Below are 24,442 nucleotides of genomic sequence, written 5' to 3'. Positions count from 1 at the left end.
GAAAAATACCAAAAGAAAGATGCCCAGGGTCATCTGCGTGAACGTGCCTTAGGCATGTTGCAAGGAGGCATGAGGACTGCACATGTGGTCAGGGCAATAAATTGCAATGTCCGTACTGTGAGACGCCTAAGACAGCGCTACAGCGAGACAGGACGGACAGCTGATTGTCCTCGCAGTGGCAGGCCACGTGTAACAACACCTGCACAGGATTGGTACATCCGAACATCACACCTGCGGGACAGGTACAGGATGGCAACAACAACTGCTCGAGTTACACCAGGAACGCACAATCCCTCCATCAGTGCTCTGACTGGCCGCAATAGGCTGAGAGAGGGGGTGCTGAGACTGTCCGCAATAGGCTGAGAGAGGCAGGTCCTCACCAGACATCACCGGCAACAACGTTGCCTATGGGCACAAATCCACCGTCGCTGGACCAGACAGGACTGGCAAAAAGTGCTCTTCACTGACGAGTCGTGGTTTTGTCTCACCAGGAGTGATGGTCGGATTCGCCTTTATCGTCAAAGAAATGAGCGTTACACCGAGGCCTGTACTCTGGAGCGGGATTGAGGTGGAGGGTCCGTCATGGTCTGGGGCGGTGTGTCACAGCATCATGGGACTGAGCTTGTTGTCATTTGCAGGCAATCTCAACGCTGTGCATTACAGGGAAGACATCCTCCTCCCTCATGTGGTACCCTCCCTGCAAGCTCATCCTGACATGACCCTCCAGCATGACAATGCCACCAGCCACAGCCATACTGCTCGTTCTGTGCGTGATTTCCTGCAAGACAGGAATGTCAGTGTTCCGCCATGGCCAGCGACGAGCCCGGATCTCAATCCCATTGAGCACATCTGGAACCTGTTGGCTCGGAGGGTGAGGGCTAGGGCCATTCCCCCCCAGAAATGTCCGGGAACTTGCAGGTACCTTGGTGGAAGAGTGGGGTAACATCTCACAGCAAGAACTGGCAAATCTGGTGCAATCCATGAGGAGGAGATGCACTGCAGTACTTAATGCAGCTGGTGGCCACACCAGATACTGACTGTTACTTTTGAACCCCCCTTTGTTCAGGGACACATTATTCCATTTCTGTTAGTCACGTCTGTGGAACTTGTTTTAGTTTATGTCTGTTGTTGAATGTTGTTATGTTCATACAAATATGTACACATGTTAAATTTGCTGAAAATAAACGCAGTTGACAGTGAGAGGATGTTTCTTTTTTTGCTGATTTTATTAACTAACTATTTTGCAGTCTTATGGTTTCGGGGTAGAAGCTATTCAGGGTCATGTTGGTTCCAGACTTGGTGCATTGGTACTGATTGCCATGCGGTAGCAGAGAGAACAGTTTATTACTTGGGTGGATGGAGTCTTTGACAATATTTAGGGCCTACTACACCAGCTTCAGAGCTGGTGTAGTAGGATTCGATTTTGGTTCTGTATTGACGCTTTGCCTGTTTGATTGTTCGTTGGAGGGCTTAGCACGATTTCTAATTAGCGTCCGGATTAGTGTCCCACTCCTTGAAAGCGTCCGGATTAGTGTCCCACTCCTTGAAAGCGGCAGCTCGAGCTTTTACCTCAGATGTTACCTGTAATCATGGCTTCTGGTTGGGATGTGTACATACAGTCAATGTGCTCCTACAAAAATTAAGGATTCTAGCTTTATTACCTCAAATGTTTTTGTCTGTCTGTAACTGTGCACAGCACCATTTCAGAGTCAAATTCCCGTACAATCAAATGTACATGGTGAATGAAGCTGATTCTGATTCATTTCACCCACAATTAACTTTGCTTAACACTAAAAGCATGTATTTTGCATGAACGCTTGCAAATGGGGTCTAGTTTCTTACAGGGAGAGCAGCAGAATGAGTTTTAACTAAGCCCTCAATTTTGAGAGAGACACCTGATCCTGGAGCTTAAGCAGACGTTGCAATATTCATTTCTGAAAGACCATGGCTTTAGCTTCAAAACAGGGTTTTTAAGCTAATTAATATCAGTTCAGGCACACACAATTCAGGAAATGTACTCTATAGCTCCCATGCTAGTTATTTAAATAAATAAATAAAGGTCAAATAAAAAATAAAATAAATACATGTATTTTATGGTTGATTTGACTCTTGAGGTCTGATACTGAATTACAGTGTGAACAGCTGGGCATTTGTCAGGTTCCTCAGTGGTATAACAGCTGTGGATTGAAAGTCTTGTATTTTAAGCATTGGCCCATATGTTCCACCTAAAACAGGCTTTTCCTCCATGTTCCTATATCCAACACCCACCATGTTCCTAAATATGAAATATTCTTGAAAGCACTGTTTGCCAATGTGATCAACCCTGGAAATAGCCTACCATGAACATATCTGATATTTGCTGTGACTCCTAGCCTATTAATGCATCTAAATCCCCCTTTTTATATAGTAAAACCTAAGCCAGCATGGCTGACTCCTAATGGCTGTTTTCAGATGTGCTCTTTAACATGTGACGATGGTCTCAATCTGCTCTGTGGATGTGAATGAACCCTGGTGTTTGGAGGTCAGAGTGGTAGATGAGGTTGTAGTCACAAAGTGGGGGCACGAGCCTTCTCCACATAGGGAGGCTTCTTCACGTTATAGTCGGGGGGGGGGGAGTTCAGTCTGGTCCGCAGTCTGGGCTCAGATGTCAAAGCCAATGCTCTTTTCCATTTTGAGCATTTGATGTTATTGAGACGAGAGCCTGATAAGGGACAAAATGATGAGCAATATCCCCTTTATGCTATAATAAGATTTCAGGTTACACATTTAGCTGCCAACCTATCTGCGCTTCTGGAGTTTAGTGCTGATGAATGTCCCTTGGTAACATTATCATTTGAATGATTAAAGCGTTTTATAAAAGTCATATCGGTGTTGATGATTCAATAGTATTTAACCTAGCATAGATGTAGACTAATATCGATGATCACACTATGCAGCAGTTGTGGTTGGTCTCTTGTGTGATGCTCAAGACTGCTAGCTCTATTCAATGCTCTTGGTCTGGACTGTTAATGGGTCCCCGGTGATTACTTCAGATGTACAGACAGTCCTGAACTGCTCATTGAACCAGTAAAGGGGGTTTCAGTCTATTAAGGAATTCAGAATTCTATGGGGGTTTTTGGCAGCCGAACACACTCAAATGTAATGCGGGGAGACAAAAATACTCTCCAAATCTCCCCACGCCACTAAGCCCTGCACAGGTTTAGCTAGGCCTATGTTATTAAATGTATCGAACATCATGTCTCTGTGGTTTTACTTTTCCCAGAAATACCTACGTACAAAATGACTGGAACTCCAGGTGTAGACCTTTGCAGAATCTGACCTGCCTACGTATTAGGCCTATACATTTGCAAAGGAAATCAGGCTTTGCCAACGCAGGCCTATGCGTGATGATAATTGGGCCTGTGTCATTCTTAATTACGACAGCACCTCAGATCAGCAGACTCCTGGGATTGTCTGGATACAGCATCATCTTTCGAATAACAAAACACTGAGATTTTGTGTTACTTAAGAAATTGGGACATTTTATTATCCAGTTAAAATCTATTAATGAAATGGATTGTGTACCAGTATGCTGGTAATAAAGCAAAAAAAGTAAATATCTCTGCTGAGCAAGTAGGCTAAATTAAAACATTGGAGATTGTATGGTTGTGGTTATCGTCCCTAACAATTATGTTCTTGAGGATTCTGTTTCCTTTTAGTATCAAGAAATGTTTCTCTTTCAGGATAATTTTGAGCCTTAATGAAATCATGTGTAAGTAACTAAAAACACCCTCCTGACTTTGGCCATTACATAAGACACAGAATTGTATTTTCAGGAAATAAATAACCACAGTTCGGGGAGGGGGGGGGGGGCGTTCTGTGGTATCGTTTTCTTGCTTGGGGAGCCGAAGCCAGTCCTCACTGAGTGCAAGAGGAAATCCTGATTAGTAGTCCTCGCCTGGAAGCCGTTGGCCATTCAACAGGAACACTACTACACTGTTGCAGGCAGCCACACCTAAAGGCCAACACGAATGAAAACTCCCAAAGACAAAGTCTAAATTCTTGTCCAGATCACATGGATTATCTTCAGTCATGCATTTTTGGATTTTTCTAAGCCTCAGGAAAGCTCCTCCAGTAGCGGTTCTGTCTGGAGTGATGTACTTATTTTGAACACTTTACTTTTAGATTAGATCCTTCCTCACAGCACAGAGATGTATGTGAAACTCTGGTTAGGTTCTGCAGGGGGTAGAAATGAAGTGGTGGGTCCCTGAGGTTGATTAGTACCCATTTAAAGTACATCCTGCCCTCCCTTCAATTACACCACAGAGCAAGGGCGACAAAGTGTTCGATCAACATGGCCAGAGTCCTGTCACCAGATGTGACGTGTTGATGCAAGAGATGAATGTGTCTCTGGAATGCCATGGCTTCAAGGAATACAGTTTTCATGGCTTCATGCCGCCAAACCCTGAAGAATGTCATGGTTGAGACTTTCACCTGCATTTGTAGACTAGGCTAAATCTAACTCATAAATTCCACACACTTTGCCAGCTGATAAGCTTGACTTTTAAGATTTTGCAGATGGCCCCAAGGTATCAAAGCTATAATGTTACTAACCGTTTATGGCAAAACCAGGCCAGCCGTGATGTACGAGTATGATCCAAGTTGCCAAGAGCAAAAACGACCACTTTTTTTTTTTTTTTTTACCTTTCCTTAAGATGTCTTGGGGCTACCAAGTGGCGCAGCGGTCTAAGGCACTGCATCTCAGGGCTAGAGGCTTCAGTACAGAACCTGGTTTGATTCCAGGCTGTATCACAACCGGCTATGATTGGGAGTCCCATAGGGCAGCGCACAATTGGCCAAGCGTCATTAGGGTTTGGCCGGGGTAGGCCATCATTGTAAGTAAGAATTTGTTCTTAACTGACTTGCTAGTTAAAGGCATTTCCTGAAAATGCCAAAAGAATTGAAGGCACGAGTAACATTTTAAAGAGTTTGTTCATGTAGAGACAATGTTTCTCCTAGCAAGGGCTGGGAATTTCCAGGGACCACATGATTATATATTATCACGATACTTAGGTGCCGATACGATATGTGTTGCGATTCTATGTATCACAATTCTGTGTTGCAATTCGATACTGTGTTTTTATTGTGATTTGTTGTTCCAAACACATTTTTCACTACATGTTTGCTGCAGAGGAACAAGAGAAAGCCATGAGAGGTAAAAGTACTCAAAACATGTTGGCTCACCATTTAAAACAATGAAAAAGATTGGTATTTATCGTCCTATAGCTAGTTCCCAGAGTTTTGGGGCAGGTACACTGACTAGTGATCGCTGACGTTACAAATCGATACTTGGAGTCACAGTATCAATATAAAATCGGCAAAGAAAATATCACGATAATCTACTGTATTAATGTTTTTTCCTTAACCACAACATACACTTGTGGATGAGTTTGTGTCTATCTAATGCAGTGTTGACCAATATTTTTATAGCGCGCTCCTCAATCTAGAATTTGGCGTTTTGAAACAAATAGTGATGCAACAGTCCTCCTTTTTTTTACGCACAAAGCCAAGCCTAATTTAGAATGACTGGTCAATTTAAAAAAAACTTTCAGCTAATTTCTCACTGACTGGCTTTGTTAAAACAGCTATGATGAGCTCTTATGCAATGTATAACGTGTAAAGATGTGCTAATGTATAGCTTGTAAAGATGTGCTAATTAGAGGTCGACCGATTTAATCGGAATGGCCGATTTTCAAGTTTTCATAACAATCGGAATTCAGTATTTTTGGTCACCGATTTAGCCGATTTAAAAAAAAAAAGAAATATATATATATATATATATTTTTGTAATTAATTTAACACCTTTATTTAACTAGGCAAGTCAGTTAAGGACACATTCTTATTTTCAATGGCGGCCTAGGAACGGTGGGTTAACTGCCTTGTTCAGGGGCAGAACGACTGATTTTTACCTTGTCAGCTCGGGGATTCAATCTTGCAACCTTACGGTTAACTAGTCCAACGCTCTAACCACCTGTCTTACATTGCACTTCAAGAGGAGCCTGCCTGTTACGCGAATGCCGTAAGAAGCCAAGGTAAGTTGCTAGCTAGCATTACATTTATCTTATAAAAAAACAATCAATCAATCATAATCACTGGTTAACTACACATGGTTGATGATATTACTAGTTTATCTAGCCTGTCCTGCATTGCATATAATCGATGCGGTGCGCATTCGCGAAAAAGGACTGTCGTTCCTCCAACGTGTACCTAACCATAAACGTCAATGCCTTTCTTAAAATCAATACACAAGTATATATTTTTAAACCTGCATATTTAGTTAATATTGCCTGCTAACATGAATTTCTTTTAACTAGGGAAAATGTGTCACTTCTCTTGCAACAGAGTCGGGGTATATGCAGCAGCAGTTTGGGCCGCCTGGCTCGTTGCGAACTGTGTGAAGACTATTTCCTCCTAACAAAGACAGCTGACTTCGCCGAACGGGGGATGATTTAACAAAAGCGCATTTGCGAAAAAAGCACAATCGTTGCACGACTGTACCTAACCATAAACACCAATGCCTTCCTTAAAATCAATACACCGAAGTATATATTTTTAAACCTGCATATTTAGCTAAAAGAAATCCAGGTTAGCAAGCAATATTAACCAGGTGAAATTGTCACTTCTCTTGCGTTCATTGCATGCAGAGTCAGGTTATATGCAACAGTTTGGGCCGCCTGGCTCATTGCGAACTAATTTGCCAGAATTTTACGTAATTATGACATAACATTGAAGGTTGTGCAATGTAACAGGAATATTTACACTTAGGGATGCCACCCGTTAGATAAAATACAGAACGGTTCCGTATTTCACTGAAAGAATAAACGTTTTGTTTTTGAGATGGTAGTTTCCGGATTTGACCATATTAATGACCTAAGGCTCGTATTTCTGTGTGTTTATTATATTATAATTAAGTCTATGATTTGATATTTGATAGAGTAGTCTGACTGAACAGTGGAGGCACCAGCAGGCTCGTAAGCATTCATTCAAACAGCACTTTCGAGCGTTTGCCAGCAGCTCTTCGCAATGCTTCAAGCATTGAGCTGTTTATGACTTCAAGCCTATCAACTCACAAGATTAGGCTGGTGTAACCGATGTGAAATGGCTAGCTAGTTAGCGGGGTGCGCGCTAATAGCGTTTCAAACGTCACTCGCTCTGAGACTTGGAGTAGTTGTTCCCCTTGCTCTGTATGGGTAACACTGCTTCGAGGGTGGTTGTTGTCGGTGTTCCTGGTTCGAGCCCAGGTAGGAGCGAGGAGAGGGACGGAAGCTATACTGTTACACTGGCAATACTAAAGTGCCTATAAGAACATCCAATAGTCAAAGGTATATGAAATACTAATCGTATAGAGAGAAATATTCCTATAATTCCTATAACTACTACAACCTAAAACTTCTTACCTGGGAATATTGAAGAGTCATGTTAAAAGGAACCACCAGCTTTCATATGTTCTCATGTTCTGAGCAAGGAACTTAAACGTTAGCTTTTTTTACATGGCACATATTGCACTTTTACTTTCTTCTCCAACACTTTGTTTTTGCATTATTTAAACCAAATTGAACATGTTTCATTATTTATTTGAGGCTAAATTGATTTTATTGATGTATTAAGTTAAAATAAGTGTTCATTCAGTATTGTTGTAATTGTCATCATTACAAATAAATAAAAAAAGAATCGTCCGATTAATCGGCACCGGCTTTTCTTGATCCTCCAATAATCGGTATCGGTGTTGAAAAATCATAATCGGTCGACCTCTAGTGCTAATGTGTAGCTTGTAAGGATGTGCTAACTGCTAATGTATAGGTTGTAAATGAAAGATGTGCTGATTTCTTGTTGGACAGTGTTTTGTCTGCAGTCATTTTTCTACAAGACTAGACAAGTGGGGGTTACAGTAAAGTTTAGACCTCTGCCAGTTATGGTGTTAAACAAAATAGCTCACCAGAAGTTCTTCATCACAATTGCCACTTATTCATATGAATACTGAAGCTTTCTCAAAGGTAGAAGATACATATGCTACAATCTGTGGACCATACCACCCAAACATTTTTGCGATGGTTTACGTTTTGGAATCCGGTCATACAATTGAGATGTAGACCTATAGAGTGTATTGGAGGATCTTTCATTTCTCTGTGATGTAGTCCTATATCTCTGAACATGTCGCCCAGCACTGTTTTGAACATGAAATCCTTTGAGTTGTACCTTTTGTTTAACCCTCTCAGTGTACACCTGCAGACTATAGAATGAAAGAAAAGCTCTAGCGCTGCCTGCAGAGGCTTGTCTGTCTTTTTCAAAGTCCAATCATGGCTTACTGTGGCCTTCCCTTTGTCTCATTTGAACCTCAAGCCTGAGAGCGAGGGACAGGAAGTAGCTGACTAGAATAGATAAAATGTCAGGATGCTTGTTGCTATTCTTTCACCAGGGCGGAGAACCACAGCATCAGACGGGTCAACACTTTCCTATACCGTACTAAATAAAATATGTGATCTTGCCTACTATTGTTTGTAGGCTATGAAGTCTGTAGTGTACTCACAGCCTGTGATTGTTATTTAGCTAAATCTTATAGCAAACTTCAAGTGTTACAACAAAATCAACTGAAACACTAGGCTATGCAACCGTTTGACAAAAATTAAATTTGAATTTTCTTCATCAGCAAAGCATGTTAGAATTTCTACTCAAACTATCTTGCCATTCAACAGGGTTGATAGGAATACACTGAAAAAAATATATATAAATGCAACATCCAACAATTTTTAAAGATTTTTATTGAGTTACATTTCATATAAGGAAATCAGTCATTTGAAATAAATTCATTAGACCCTAAACTATGTATTTCACATGACTGGGAATACAAATATGCATCTGTTGGTCGCAGACACCTTAAAGGTAGTCGTGGATCAGAAAACAAGTCGGTATCTGGTGTGGCCACCATTTGCCTCATACAACGTGACAAATCTCCTTCGCATAGAGTTGATCAGACTGTTGATTGTGGCCTGTGGAATCTTGTCCCACTCTTCTTCAATGGCTGTGCGAAGTTGCTGGAAATTGGCGGAAACTGGAACACGCTGTCGTACACGTCTATCCAGAGCATCCCTAACATGCTCAATTGTGACGTGTGGTGAGTATGCAGGCCATGGAAGAACTGGGACATTTCCAGCTTCCAGGAATTGTGTACAGATCCTTCCGACATAGGGCCGTGCATTATCATGCTGAAACATGAGGTGATGGTGGCGGATGAATGGCCAAACAATGGGCCTCAGGATCTCGTCATGGTATCTCTGTGCATTCAAATTGCCATTGATAAAATCCGTAGCTTATGCCTGCCCATACCATAACTCCACCGCCATCATGGGGCACTCTGTTCATAAAGTTGACATCAGCAAATCGCTCGCCACATGACGTCATACACGTGGTCTGCGGTTGTAAGACCGTTGGACGTACTGCCAAATTCTCTAAAACAACTTTGGAGGCAGTTTATGGTAGAGAAATGAACATTAAATTATCTGGCAACAGCTCTGGTGGACATTCCTGCAGTCAGCATTCCAATTCCACACTCCCTCAACTTGAGACGTCTGTGGCATTGTGTGACAAAACTGCACCTGTGTAATGATCATGCTGTTTAATCAGCTTCTTGATATGCCACACCTGGCAGGTGGATGGATTATCTTGGCAACGAGAAATGCTCACTAACAGGGATGTAAACAAATTTGTGCACAAAAGTTTTAGAGAAATAAGCCTGTGTATGGGACATTTCTGGGATCTTATTTTAGCTCATGAAACATATTTTTTGTTCTGTATATATTTGGCGTTGTTCATAGTCAATCATAGACATTAACTGCCGAATATTAAAGTTTGTCATTCAACTCTTCTATCTAAGAACAGGTTTGACAAAACTAGATACTCTACAAAAAGGGAAGTCGGATTCTTCTTGACCCGAAGATAATACATTTTCAATGGACTTTGCCCTGGGGGTGAAGCACAGACTTTCATGAGAGCCATTACTCTTAGTAAGTGCACACAAGCGTGAGCAAGCTCACATGGCAGGCCTTGGGACATTGAATGTCGCAGGCCATTAGATCAGGGATGGCAGTGCTTTGGTTGCAGGACGATGGACGCTAAAGGCTTCCCCACATCTAAAGTGCCATATGCATGCTGTTGATTTCAGTATAAACAACTTACATGAGAACTAGCCGCCCGCATGTCTTTTTCTGTTGAATGCCCATTTTCAACTTCCAGCTGGCCTTAAAAAAAGGCATCAATGTGTATTGGGTGAAAACAAATTGGAACCTCTTAGTAATATCATGAATCTTTTCATCACCAAATGGAATCTGTTCATTCATGTCAGGCACTTTCAGCGTGCATTGAAGACTTCATCTGATGCTAGTCAATTGATGCAGAATATATGTTTTATTTAGTTCAGCTTGAATCTGGATGAAGGTTGAAAATAAAGTGCTGGAACACAACAATGACACGGACTACTTGGGAAATGTCACGCACGTGACTACAGAGACTACTAGATCTGTGTGAGCTATATCCTTTTTAGGGGGGACTCATTGTGGTTCACCTATAATGCACTGTGACAGGCACCTTAAGTCGAGCAACACAATTGTTCAAGGAGTTCCTTCAAGGTAACGCCTCAGTTCTCAAGAAAAATAGAAGGGGTTGGGGGGCGTTAGGAAAGACGTATTCACAAAAGATATGTCAACAACCATTGTTCTTCACATCATGTGACGCACCATATATATGGTATGCTGCTCTCAACTTTACTTTGACCTCTGTGTTAGCATCTCATTAAATCAGTTTATTGGATGCGTACACAGTTTAGCAGATGTTATATTAAGTGCAGTGAAATGCTTATGTTACTAGCGCCTAACAATGCAGTAAAATGTCAAATAATCCCCCCCAAAATGTCGGAACGAACCCGAATAGCACTGTAACAGTAATCCAAATGCAATGTATACATATATACACTTGATGAATTTAAACAAGATATACTAAGAATATGTACAGCAGTAGATACTGTATATTAGAGTGAGACATGATGCATTAATTGACCCACAATAACAATTGTTTATGTTCCCTCTCAGCCGAGTTATTTTAAGCTCTCTACAGCCTATAGTTTCAGTATGAAGCATTTATCCAAGGTCAAATATTTATAGACATTAGAATAGTTCCTTAGAGGATGTAATTCATCTTAAAATGTTGTGCTGCCTGCTCCCCATAAAAAGACAGGTAGCCGACCGGTAGCCTTCAGGTGTCGTGTGTAGCTTGTTGTTTTATGTTGGCCAATCAAAGTGGCAACGAAGGCTCAATATGTAGCAAGTGGAGTGAGTGTCCACTAATTCAATGCAAGATGGAATACAATTATGGAATTAAAAGTTAGCAAAATGAGAAGTAGGCTACAACGAGCAACCAACAGGTAGGCTATTGTTTTATCTGAATGGGGTTGGGGAGAAAGCGCAGCATTTAGCCTAGCTAGCTATAGCTTCTCTAGGCTGCTCCAGTCAAGACAGGTACTGTTGTATGGGATGATGCATAACATTGTGGCTGCTACAAGTTAGCTAGTCTTGGCTATAGCCGAGATCTCTTTCTCTCTACTCTCCTGTCTCTAATATTCCAGTCTCTGACATTGCTCGTTCTGATATTTCTTTATTTTTCTGGATTGTCTTTTATTGCTAGGTATTACTGCACTGCTGGAGCTAGAAACACAAGCGTTTCCCTGCACCTACGATAACATCTGCAAATCTGTGTACACGACCAATAAAATGTTGTTTGAGCCTCTCTCCCTATTCGTATAGTGAAATGTATTTAAAATCCCCATCCCTACTGCCTTAGCCCAACTGATTGTATCCCATATACTGGCCTCTTCCTGTTTGATCTGAGTGTGACTTGCTTCCACAGAGTCAAGAATTTAACTGCACGCATTTCACAGAAATGTTGTAATTATTTTCTTTATTGAACCAAGTTTAGTTCGATAGTTCTCTCCCTCTGGGCTCTGAGAGGTAGGGCTGAAAAGGAAACATTGATGACCTCTAGACCATAAAGGCCTGCCATCACCAGCAGCAACATGGACAAAGAATTAGCAGGCTGCCATACTGCTGCATTATGCCCAATATTTGAACATTATGTTTTATACTTCACATGGCTATTTTAAGAAATTATATCAGTGTTCTTTTGGTCATCTGAAACTGTGCTTAATTAATGAATACATAGTTCCTCAGGGGTTAAGCCTGAGCGGTAAAATACTGTTTTATAGAGATTCATCTAGTAAATAGTTTTCTCTATGAAAAGCAATGCTCACGATAATGCAGTTAGAAGTCAAACACTGACATTAGGCAGCTCCAATCATCAAGGAATGCTAAGGAGTTAAATAGATTTCACCGCAAACGGCAGTGAAATAATCAACCCATTTCAATATCCAGACACATGAGCAAATGCTTAGTCATACAGAGTCGGGAATACCCCCACTCCCACGTTTTCAGTTGGCCTATAGTATATCTCAAATCAAATATTTTGCTTCCTGCTCAGAGAAGTGATTGAAAGAGTATTCAGCTCCTCTTTTTACCTCTAAATCTAAAGTGATATACTTATTTTCTACTGGTTTACAGATCAGGTATTCAGGTTTTTGCTTTTCTCTTCCTTAGGATGGCTCGAGGCAGCGCAAAGAGAGGAAGAAGACGGTTTCGTTCAGCAGCATGCCCACTGAGAAGAAGATCAGCAGTGCGAGCGACTGCATCAACGCCATGGTGGACGGCTCTGAACTGAAGAAGGTCCGCTCCAACTCCCGTGTTTACCACCGCTACTTCCTCCTGGATGCCGACATGCAGTCTCTAAGGTGGGAACCCTCCAAAAAAGAGTCAGAGAAAGCCAAAATTGATGTCAAGTCCATCAAAGAGGTGCGGACAGGGAAAAACACAGAAACTTTTAGGACCAACGGAATATATGATCAGATATCAGAGGACTGTGCCTTCTCAATCATCTATGGGGATAACTATGAGTCTTTGGACTTGATTGCAAACTCTGCCGATATGGCCAACATATGGGTGACCGGGCTTAGATACCTGATATCCTATGGGAAACACACCTTGAATATGATTGAAAGCAACCAGAACAACATGCGCTCCTCCTGGCTCGGTGACCTCTTTGAGGAGGCTGATGCCAACAACAGCAAGCACATCAGTCTATGTGCTGCTGTTCAGCTAATTAAAAACCTAAACCCTGGTCTCAAAAACATCAAGATTGAACTCAAGTTCAAGGAGTTTCACAAATCTAAAGATAAAGTGGGATGTGGTGTGACTAAGGAGGAGTTCATTGAAGTCTTTCATGACCTTTGCACAAGACCAGAAATGTATTTCCTTCTTGTCCAGTTCTCTAGCAACAAGGAATTTCTAGATACCAAGGACTTAACTATGTTTCTGGAGGCTGAGCAGGGTATGGCACAAGTAAGTGAAGACACCAGTCTGGAGGTCATTCAGAGCTATGAACCTTCCAAAGAGGGGCAGCTCAAGGGCTGGCTCTCCCTTGATGGGTTTACCAATTATCTCATGTCGCCAGAGTGCCACATCTTTGACCCTGAACAAAAAACAGTGTGTCAGGACATGAACCAGCCCTTGTCCCACTATTACATCAACGCTTCCCACAACACATACCTGATCGAGGATCAGTTTAGAGGCCCCTCTGACGTTACAGGCTACATCCGTGCCCTCAAGATGGGCTGTCGTAGTGTAGAACTAGATGTCTGGGATGGACCAGATAATGAACCTGTCATTTACACTGGCCACACAATGACCTCGCAGATAGTCTTCCGCAGTGTCTGTGACGTCATCAACAAATATGCCTTTGTTGCATCTGACTTTCCCGTGATATTGTGTCTGGAGAACCACTGCTCCTTAAAGCAGCAGAGGGTCATGTTTCAGCACTTGAAAAAGATTCTTGGTGATAAGATTCACATGGATCCACCCTCATCTGAGGACAGCTACCTGCCCTCACCCTTTGACCTCAAGTATAAAATCCTGCTGAAGGGGAAGAAGCTGGGCACGATCTGCATTAGCTCGGAGGGCGAAGTGACTGATGAGGATGAGGGGGCTGAGATGTCCCAAAGAATGAACATTGAAGCCGACGAACAACAGAGCATCCCACTGAAAAAGTTCCAGCTGTCCAAGGACCTCTCTGACCTGGTAACGTTGTGTAAATCGATTGCGTTCAAAGACTTCCCAACAGCTTTCCAAAGCCAGAGGCACTGGGAACTTTGCTCGTTCAATGAAGTTTTTGCCAGTCGCTGTGCCAGTGAATTCCCAGGTGACTTTGTTAACTACAACAAGAAATTATTGGCGAGAGTCTACCCCAGCCCAATGCGGATTGACTCCAGTAACATGAACCCTCAGGACTTCTGGAAGTGTGGTTGCCAGATCGTGGCAATGAACTACCAGACCCCCGGCCTGATGATGGACCTAAACATTGGCTGGTTCCGTCAGAATGGAAACTGTGGTTATGTGCTGCGACCAGCCATAATGAGGGAGCAGGTGTCATATTTCAGTGCCAACACTAAAGACTCAGTGCCTGGTGTGTCTCCTCAGCTCTTGCACATAAAGATCATAAGTGGACAAAACTTCCCCAAACCCAAAGGCTCAGGTGCCAAAGGAGATGTTGTTGACCCTTACGTCTATGTGGAGATCCATGGCATCCCTGCTGATTGTGCAGAGCAAAGGACTAAAACTGTCAATCAGAATGGGGAGAACCCACTGTTTGACGAAAGCTTTGAGTTTCAGATAAACCTACCTGAGCTGGCCATGGTGCGCTTCGTGGTGCTTGATGATGACTACATTGGCGACGAGTTCATCGGCCAGTACACAATCCCCTTCGAGTGTCTCCAGCCGGGATTCCGGCACACACCATTACAATCGCTAACGGGGGAAGTCCTTCCCCACGCCTGGCTGTTTGTCCATGTGGCCATCACCAACCGAAGGGGCGGGGGCAAGCCTCACAAGAGGGGACTGTCTGTGCGTAAGGGCAAGAGAAGTCGGGAGTACGCCACCATGAGGGTGCTGGTCATCAAGGCTGTGGACGACATCTTCAAGACAGCCATACTGCCACTGAGGGAAGCCACCGACCTCAGAGAAAACATGCAGGTAAGGGAGTGAACATTATTTGTAATAAGGGTTACATGGAGAAAATCGGACCTCTCTGAAATGAAACTGGATGGCCCTCCCTTAAGCAAAATATATTTTACCTAATCCCTCACTGAACATAAAAAAAATAGGAAAAAAAGTGACCATCCCCTATACCCAAAATAATAATTAAAACAACGTGGATAGCAGAGAACATGTCTGCCGTTTACCCTCACGTCTTGGACAGACCAGAGCATTACATGGCAACGCAGGAATTCTTTATAGTGCACAGGGCTGCGGGCCAGAAGGTTATGGGTTGGCAGATCACCATGGACAACAGTAGGGATAGAATGATCTCCTTCATAGTAAAATCATTGCGTGAATATATTATTGTATTTGCAGGTCTGAGGATTTATTTTTTATTTTTATAAAAATGTCATGCAATTCTACATAATCTTTTTTAATACCACACTAATTACCAAAATTACAGGCTAAGGATGGACTGAGCAATAGCTTATGTGTTCATCTTATCATATTTCTCCAATGCCAAATCAGTGTGTCTGGTTTGCAACGAAGCTGTCCGTGTTTGCAAATGATTAGGAATCTGAGCATGGGTTCTTTTAAAAGTTAGGCCTACCTTTCCACCCCAGACAGTAGGCCTACCGACTCATACAAATGTAAGCTTTATCTGCTGGCCACTTTTCTTCTGTGGTTTAACCCAACGAGAGATGGTGAGAAGTGTTTCCCTAAAAGCTGTCTGGGTTGAAACATCTTCTATTGTACACAGTGGACAGCTTAATCAACTGATAGTGACAGAATTAGATTACTTCCCAACCAAAGTCTGTTTTGTCTCATCGGCTATAGAAGGTTGTAGCTCAGCCTCTTAATGTCAAAGAAAGGATGCATCGGAGTCACGTCTTTCCTGGGTATTTTACAGCTTGTTTCTAGCATAAAACATTGCGGACCAAAGCGGCGTTATAGATCACTTTACATAATCGGATCCCATTTTATTTTCTTCAAAATCTTATGCCAACAAGGGGTAGCCCTGTGCTTTTTGCCATATTTAAATAGAAGATAGGCCTATGGCATACCCTCTCAACTTGAGTGTTGATTTTAACTTAACAGCCCTTCACTGACACGGGGTAGGATATTTAAAGGATGCATGATGGGTGGAGGAATTGACTGACAAATCTATGGCTATAGCAGCCTATAGCCTAATGTAGTCTGTCAAACAGGTGGGCCTGGGTAACTATTCTGTAAATTTCGATCCATCCCTAAGGATTGACTTGTAAAACATCACCAATTTATGCCCAGTTTCTATTGGCCAGGCTAGCCTACATGATGTCATATTTTGGGGGGAATGTGCATGCTTTAATAAAGTCGTGGATGAGTCGTTTGAATCAAGTTTATTTACTCACCCGCCTACATGGGAATGTTTTTGTTAGAATATGAACACTGACCCCTAGAGTCAAGCGGGGATCACAGCGAGATTTACTACAAAGGCTGTGTAGCATCTAAAAAAGAAAGCCCCTTTTGGCAAGAGAAAACAAAACCACCAAGCTTGATTTAATCAGATTTAATCTAATCCATGTGTATTGCACAACAGTCGAGGCAGACTCAAGGATACTTCGAAGCTCAGAGGCAGTCTGGTGACATCCCCACTGGAGCACTGAGGACTGGGGCTGATCTTCATATATCCAGGTAGTGGCTTATGAGCATACCTTCTAATATATAAAATGGAAAACGTGTTATGTAATACTGCGCTGTGGCGCTTATGGGCTTGTCAGTAATAATTCTAGAAGGAGATTACTGTATGCAGTCTAAAGGACAGATTACCACAAATTATGTTGAATTGGAGTGGAAACGAGACTAGTGCGTCACCTATTTTAAAAGGGCAAAAAACAGATATGGTGTTTTACTTCAAATTTGCACTCAGTAAGCTGTTAGGAGCAATGATCAATCTTTTATTGGTTGAAACAGGACATAACAGAAAGATATCGACCAAAAGATGAACAGTAGGCTATTGTTACCCAGGACCCACCTGACAATTTGCCTGTTCAGACTATCCATCTGCTTTTGTGCATTCCTGTGTGCTCACTAGCTTCCCACTAGGCCCCCCCATGAGCTAGCTACTTCAAACAGCTGGTCTTTTCTGATCTTCGCCATCTTTTTCCCACTGAAGCAATACCCAGCAATGTGTCAGAAGGAAGTCACATACTCGATTGTTCCCCCCTCTGTGGTTGTTTTTTTGTGGTGCATTGTGTATTAGGGTTTATTTTGGTCGCTCTGTTTACATTGCAGTCATTATGTGATAACAGGCCACTGGCAATGAGACTAACACATCTTGGGCGTTCTCTCTGTGGCTGTTTGTCCTCCCGGTTGTTTACACGCTGTTTAAATTGGGCCTTTCACAGGAAGGTTAGGATTTGTGTGTGTGTGTGTGTGTGTGTGTGTGTGTGTGTGTGTGTGTGTGTGTGTGTGTGTGTGTGATCGAATGACTAACAAAAACCAACAAAGGTTTTTGAAGGTAACATGTACTCTTAACTACTTCGTATCACAGGGTGTTTCACTGTACTTGTACTTCTAGCCTGTTAATTAGTAACTACATAGGCCACATTAACTTAGGTAACTTAACAGAGCTCAGTTGTTATTTTCTACGTTACATAATTGAAAACATTAGGAATCATCTAATCACTGATCTTCATTCATAATGAATTAAATGAACCAGCTGATTGAGATAATTACTCAAGTGAACTGTCACGGCAGTGAGCTTTATCTTAAATGACTAAAACCAAACTGAAATGAAAACAAACAGGAAGTCTGAACCGTAATAATTCACTTGTCAGTCATGCCCTAGTATCATTGAGGCTAATGCTGTTTTGCAACTTTGTCTGCAATAGGGGTGTGAACGTTTTAACGTTAAAGAAATTGGGATCCCTAACCGAATCCCTAACCAACATTTTTATTTGTATTTTTTTTAATGTAGATCTAGAAAGTAAACGGCGTGACGAACCCATGCATATGTGCAGATACTATGTGATAGTGACGTGTTCCATCTCTCTCATCTCTACAGCCTAGCTTATTCATTGATGATAGGCCCTGCTTTACTGAAGTTGCGAGATAGAAAAAGAACTTGCGAGAGAGCTTTTGATTGCCGATAGATAGCCTAGGCCTTGTGCACGGTTCTGACTGTTGTTCGACCTGCCTATACTGTGCCCCTCCTCTCTCTCTCTCCATCCCTCGCTAGCTCGCTATGAAAGATGCAAGTGTTTGATTAGTTGCCGTACTTCCAAAAACACAGTCTCCGCCGTTCTAAAAATACTAAATCTTAGGAGTCAATTCTTAGCGGAATCTAATCTTGACACTCAGAAATGGGAGTCGAGGAATCAATTATTTTGAAAAATGGCAGAGAAAGGCAAGCGACAGCAGCGAAGTCCTGTATGGCAATACTTTGAGAAGGAAATGCAAACATTGCAAGGTGGAATTGAGGTACATTAATGGCAGTACAGGTGCAATGCTTAACCATCACAGGGACGCACCGTGAGACCCAAACCGTTGCTGGCAGCATCGCATCTGCATTGTGAATTCACATGGAATTTGATGAATTTTTCTTATTGTTTTAACAAAATTGTTTAATTTGTCACATCCCTAGTCTGCAGTACAATATGCTGCATCTTGTCCATTATAGAAACCAACTCAAGCTTTCATCTTCCACTTTGTCCAGTGTTCTTTGTCTTCAATACAACAACATGCTTAGTCTTTAGTTCATCATCAGGACACCAACCCAAGCGTTCATGTTCCTTTGCAGAATGCCATAGTGCCCTTCAAGGAACTATGTGGCCTCTCGGCAGTGGCCAACCTGAAGCAGTGCATCCTGGCCCTGTCCTCCCGGCTGACAGGGGCTGACAACAACCCCCTCCTGGTGTTCAACCTCAAGGACCAGTACCCCACCATGGAGCCCCAGGGCCAGCTACCAGATGTCCTGAAGAAGGTGGTCACCACCTATGACATGGTGAGTACAGGAGGACTTTTGTTTGAACAGTATCATGTTTTTTTAAATGTATTTCCTTTGTTTTGTAAGGTTAGTTGATCGAGGACATTCTTTTTTAGGACCAGGACTTGAAATCGGGGATCTTACTGCATATTTTAATCTTAATAAAAGCCTTTCTCATTAAGACCACCACGAATGTGCTGATTGTAAAAACAACCTCAAAACACCTAGAACATTAGTTTGATTCTAATCAAGTCAAGAGGGGGGTTTAGTGGGATTTGAATGGTAGCATGGGGTTAAGAGGGTTAGGTAATAGGGCAGGGGAGAGTTGTTTTAATCAAGTAATTTAATCAATGTTGACAAAGGACTGAATTTATACCACACCCCCTCGGGCCTTAATTATATATGGCCAATATACCACGGCTAAGGGCTGTTTTTAAGCACGACACATCGCGGAGTGCCTGGATACAGCCATTAGCTGTGGTATATTGGCCATATACCACAAACCCCCGAGGTGCCTTATTGCTATTATAAACTGGTTACCAATGTAATTAGAGCAGTAAAAATACATGTTTTGTCATACCCATGGTATATGGTCTCGTATACCACGGCTGTCAGTCAATCAGCACTCAGGGCTGAACACCCAGTTTATAATGCGTCATTGAGGCTATTTCAATACAGACCTATTACGCCTTACACCTCACCGTAATCAATGTGCCTTAATAATACAAGAGTTTTATAGAATGCCCTTCGTCCCCCATTTTGAATATTTCATTACTACTGTATTTGCTACGATACAGAGCACAAGTTAACAACAACTTGAGAGCTCTACTATATTATCCAACGTGGCCATGGAAAAACACTTAAGGAACATCTGATATTTCATTCTCATCTGTAGCCTATTTGCTCTGAATATGTATTGAATACGCTTTAAAATATTCATTCTTTTGATATTTCTATTTGACACCAGCTGTTTTCGGTGTCAGACATGTTTGCCGTGTACAAAGCATAAATCCTGGAGAAGTATTAGTGAAGCTTATTATCCACTGTAGAAACACAGGTCAAAGGCTACAGACTGCATTAGTACACCATTAGCATAGCATTGCATGTCATTTACCTAATGTCTTTCTCTTGACTTTAGAACCCCCACACAGAGCATGAAGGTAATGTGCTAACTAACCTGACAACAAATGAGTCATGCGTAATTTTACTCAAAAGTGTCTCATTCATTGTGAGTTATGGACAGGCGTCAGTGAAGTTTGGATCATGAGTTAAGCGTTAGACTCGTGTGTCCTCAGCAAATTTGATGAAAATGTGAAGTGAACGAAGATCCAGTCGTGTCGTCGTCCCCTGGATACATTTTATGTAGAAGGACTGAGAAGCTCAGTTTGGGTGACATTTTAAAAGGACATTCTGCTCCAAAAGGAATGAATACAATTATGTTGACACGCCCCTTGCCTGTACTTCTCACAGAAACCACTTCATGTACCCCCCCCCCCCCCCCCCCAACACTTTCCCTGGTTGCCACTACTCTTGCTCAACTAAATATGTAATCGGGCTCATCACTCCCAAAAATGATGAGGTAGGGAAGTGTTTTACCCCAAGTTACCCTACAATTGACCCGTGTTAAGTTTAGCTCCACTTTAGGTGAATTGCGGAGCGCTAACGTGCTCAACCATGCCGCTGCTAAAAACTCTGGGTTTAAAATAGTGCAGTTCAGTGTATTTAGGAGTTGAGAAATAAGTATGAATGGAAAGCCAGGATCCACCTCTTTATTTTTTTTTAACAAATGCTATTTAAAACTGTTATTTTCCCCCACGATTGAATTAAGAATTGTTGTGCATTGACTGCTTGTCAGAATGCAGGTTTCCCTCCCTATGGCACTCATAACTTGAATGCGCCTTGTGAGGAATATTTATCTTGCATAGAATACACAACAACAAGCCGACTAGGTAAATACCGTTGAAGTCGGAGGTTTACATACACTTAGGTTGGAGTCATTAAAACTTGTTTTTCAACCACTCCACAAATTTCTTGTTAACAAACTATAGTTTTGGCAAGTCGGTTAGGACATCTACTTTGTGCATGACACAAGTCAATTTTCCAACAATTGTTTACAGACAGATTATTTCACTTATAATTCAGTGTATCCCAATTAGAGGTCGACCGATTATGATTTTTCAACGCCGCTACCGATTATTGGAGGACCAAAAAAATCTGATACCGATTAATCACCCAATTTTATTATTTAAACAATAATCGGGTGATTAATCGGTATCAGATTTTTTTATTTTTATTATTATTCTTTTTTTGGTTGTTGTAATAATGACAATTACAACAATACTGAATGAACACTTATTTTCACTTAATATAATACATAAATAAAATCAATTTAGCCTCAAATAAATAATGGAACATGTTCAATTTGGTTTAAATAATGCAAAAACAAAGTGTTGGAGAAGAAAGTAAAAGTGCAATATGTGCCATGTAAAAAAGCTAACGTTTAAGTTCCTTGCTCAGAACATGAGAACATATGAAAGCTGGTGGTTCCTTTTAACATGAGTCTTCAATATTCCCAGGTAAGAAGTTTTAGGTTGTAGTTATTATAGGAATTATAGGACTATTTCTCTCTATACGATTTGTATTCCATATACCTTTGACTATTGGATGTTCTTATAGGCACTTTAGTATTGCCAGTGTAACAGTATAGCTTCCGTCCCTCTCCTCGCTCCTACCTGGGCTCGAACCAGGAGCACATCGACAACAACCACCCTCGTTACCCATGCAGAGCAAGAGAAACAACTACTCCAAGTCTCAGAGCGAGTGACGTTTGAAACAATATTAGCGCTCACCCCGCTAACTAGCTAGCTATTTCACATCGGTTACACCAGCCTAATCTTGGGAGTTGATAGGCTTGAAGTCATAAACAGCGCAATGCTTGAAGCACAGCGAAGAGCTGCTGGCAAAACGCACAAAAGTGCTGTTTGAATGAATGCTTACGAGCCTGCTGCTGCCTACCACCGCTCAGTCAGACTGCTCTATCAAATCATATACTTAATTATAATATAATAAACACACAGAAATACGAGCCTTTGGTCATTAATATGGTCGAATCCGGAAACTATCATCTCGAAAACAAAACGTTTTTCCTTTCAGTGAAATACGGACGCAAGAGAAGTGACACAATTTCACCTGGTTAATATTGCTTGCTAACCTGGATTTCTTTTAGCTAAATATGCAGATTTTACAAATATATACTTCTGTGTATTGATTTTAATAAAGGCATTGATGTTTATGGTTAGGTACAGTCGTGCAATGATTGTGCTTTTTTCGCAAATGCACTTTTGTTAAATCATCCCCCGTTTGGCAAAGTCGGCTGTCTTTGTTAGGAAGAAATAGTCATCACAGTTCGCAACGAGCCAGGCGGCCCAAACTGCTGCATATACCCTGACTCTGTTGCAAGAGAAGTGACACATTTTCTCTAGTTAAAAGAAATTCATGTTAGCAGGCAATATTAACTAAATATGCAGGTTTAAAAATATATACTTCTGTATTGATTTTAAGAAAGGCGTTGATGTTTATGGTTAGGTACACGTTGGAGCAACGTGTACCTAAGCGATTATATGCAACGCAGGACAGGCTAGATAAAGTAGTAATATCATCAACCATGTGTAGTTAACTAGTGATTATGATTGATTGATTGATTGTTTTTTACAAGATAAGTTTAATGCTAGCTAGCAACTTACCTTGGCTTCTTACTGCATTCGCGTAACAGGTAGGCTCCTCGTGGAGTGCAATGTAAAGCAGGTGGTTAGAGCGTTGGACTAGTTAACCGTAAGGTTGCAAGATTGAATCCCCGAGCTGACAAGGTAAAAATCTGTCGTTCTGCCCCTGAACAAGGCAGTTAACCCACCATTCCTAGGCCGTCATTGAAAATAAGAATGTGTTCTTAACTGACTTGCCTAGTTAAATAAAGGTGTAAAAAAAAAAAAATCTGCGTCCAAAAATACCGATTTCCGATTGTTATAAAAACTTGAAATCAGCCCTAATTAGTCGGCCATTCCGATTAATCGGTCTACCTGTAATCCCAATTCCAGTGGGTCAGAAGTTTACATACACTAAGTTGACTGTGCCTTTAAACAGCTTGGAAAATTCCAGAAAATGATGCCCCGGCTTTAGAAGCTTCTGATAGGCTAATTGACATCATTTGAGCCGTACCTGTGGATGCATTTCAAAGCCTACCTTGAAACTCAGTGCCTCTTTGCTTGACATCATGGAAAATCTAAATAAATCAGCCAAGACCTCAGAAAAGAAATTGTAGACCTCCACAAGTCTGGTTCATCCTTGGGAGCAATTTTCAAACACCTGAAGGTACCACGTTCATCTGTACAAACAGTAGTACGCAAGTATACACACCATGGGACCACGCAGCCATCATACCACTCAGGAAGGAGACACATTCTGTCTCCTAGAGATGAACGTACTTTGGTAAGGAAAACTGCAAATCACACCTACGAACAACAGCAAAGGACTTTGTGAATATGCTGTATGAAACAGTTCAAACGTATCAATATCCACAGTAAAACCAGTCCTGTATCGACATAACCTGAAAGTCCGCTCAGCAAGGAAGAAGCCACTGCTCCAAAACCGCCATAAAAAAGCCAGACTACGGTTTGCAACTGCACATGGGGACAAAGATAGTACTCTTTGGAGAAATGTCCTCTGGTCTGATAAAATATAACTGTTTGGCCATAATGACCATCGTTAGGGGGAGCCTTGCAAGCCGAAGAACACCATCCCAACTGTGAAGCACAGGGGTGGCAGCATCATGGTGTGGGGGTGCTTTTCTGCAGGAGGGACTGGTGCACTTCACAAAATAGATGGTATCATGAGTGAAATGATGTGTATATATTGAAGCAACATCTCAAGACTTCAGTCAGGAAGTTAAATCTTGGTCGCAAATGGGTCTTCCTAATGGACAAGGACACCAAGCATACTTGCAAGCAAAGTTGTGGCAAAATGGCTCAAGGACAACAAAGTCAACATATTGGAGTGGCCATCACAAAGCCCTGACCTGAATCCTATAGAAAAATTATGGGCAGAACTGAAAAAGCATGTGCGAGACAGGAGGCCTACAAACCTGACTCAGTTACACCAGCTCTGTTAGGAGGAATGGGCCAAAATTCACCCAACTTATTGTGGGAAGCTTGTGGAAGGCTACCCGAAACGTTTGACCCAAGTTACACAATTTAAAGGCAACGCTACCAAATACTAATTGAGTGTAAACTTCTGACCCACTGGGAATGTGATG

The 24,442-nt window shown here is 41.8% G+C and overlaps 1 protein-coding gene across 1 annotated transcript in view; it reads left to right on the top strand.

Moving 5' to 3' along the window:
- LOC106605271 (inactive phospholipase C-like protein 2) overlaps positions 1-24,442 on the top strand; it is a 61,220-nt gene that overhangs the window by 24,206 nt on the left and 12,572 nt on the right. The window contains exons 3-4 of the mRNA XM_014200729.3: positions 12,678-15,161; positions 18,949-19,152. Of these exons, the coding sequence (XP_014056204.1) occupies positions 12,678-15,161; positions 18,949-19,152 (2,688 nt within the window). The remainder of the gene's footprint in view (positions 1-12,677; positions 15,162-18,948; positions 19,153-24,442) is intronic.

The sequence above is a fragment of the Salmo salar genome, chromosome 05 (assembly GCF_965601325.2).
Source record: "Salmo salar chromosome 05, fSalSal1, whole genome shotgun sequence".
Classification (NCBI taxonomy): domain Eukaryota; kingdom Metazoa; phylum Chordata; class Actinopteri; order Salmoniformes; family Salmonidae; genus Salmo; species Salmo salar.
This window is presented reverse-complemented; position numbering and strand designations above follow the sequence as displayed.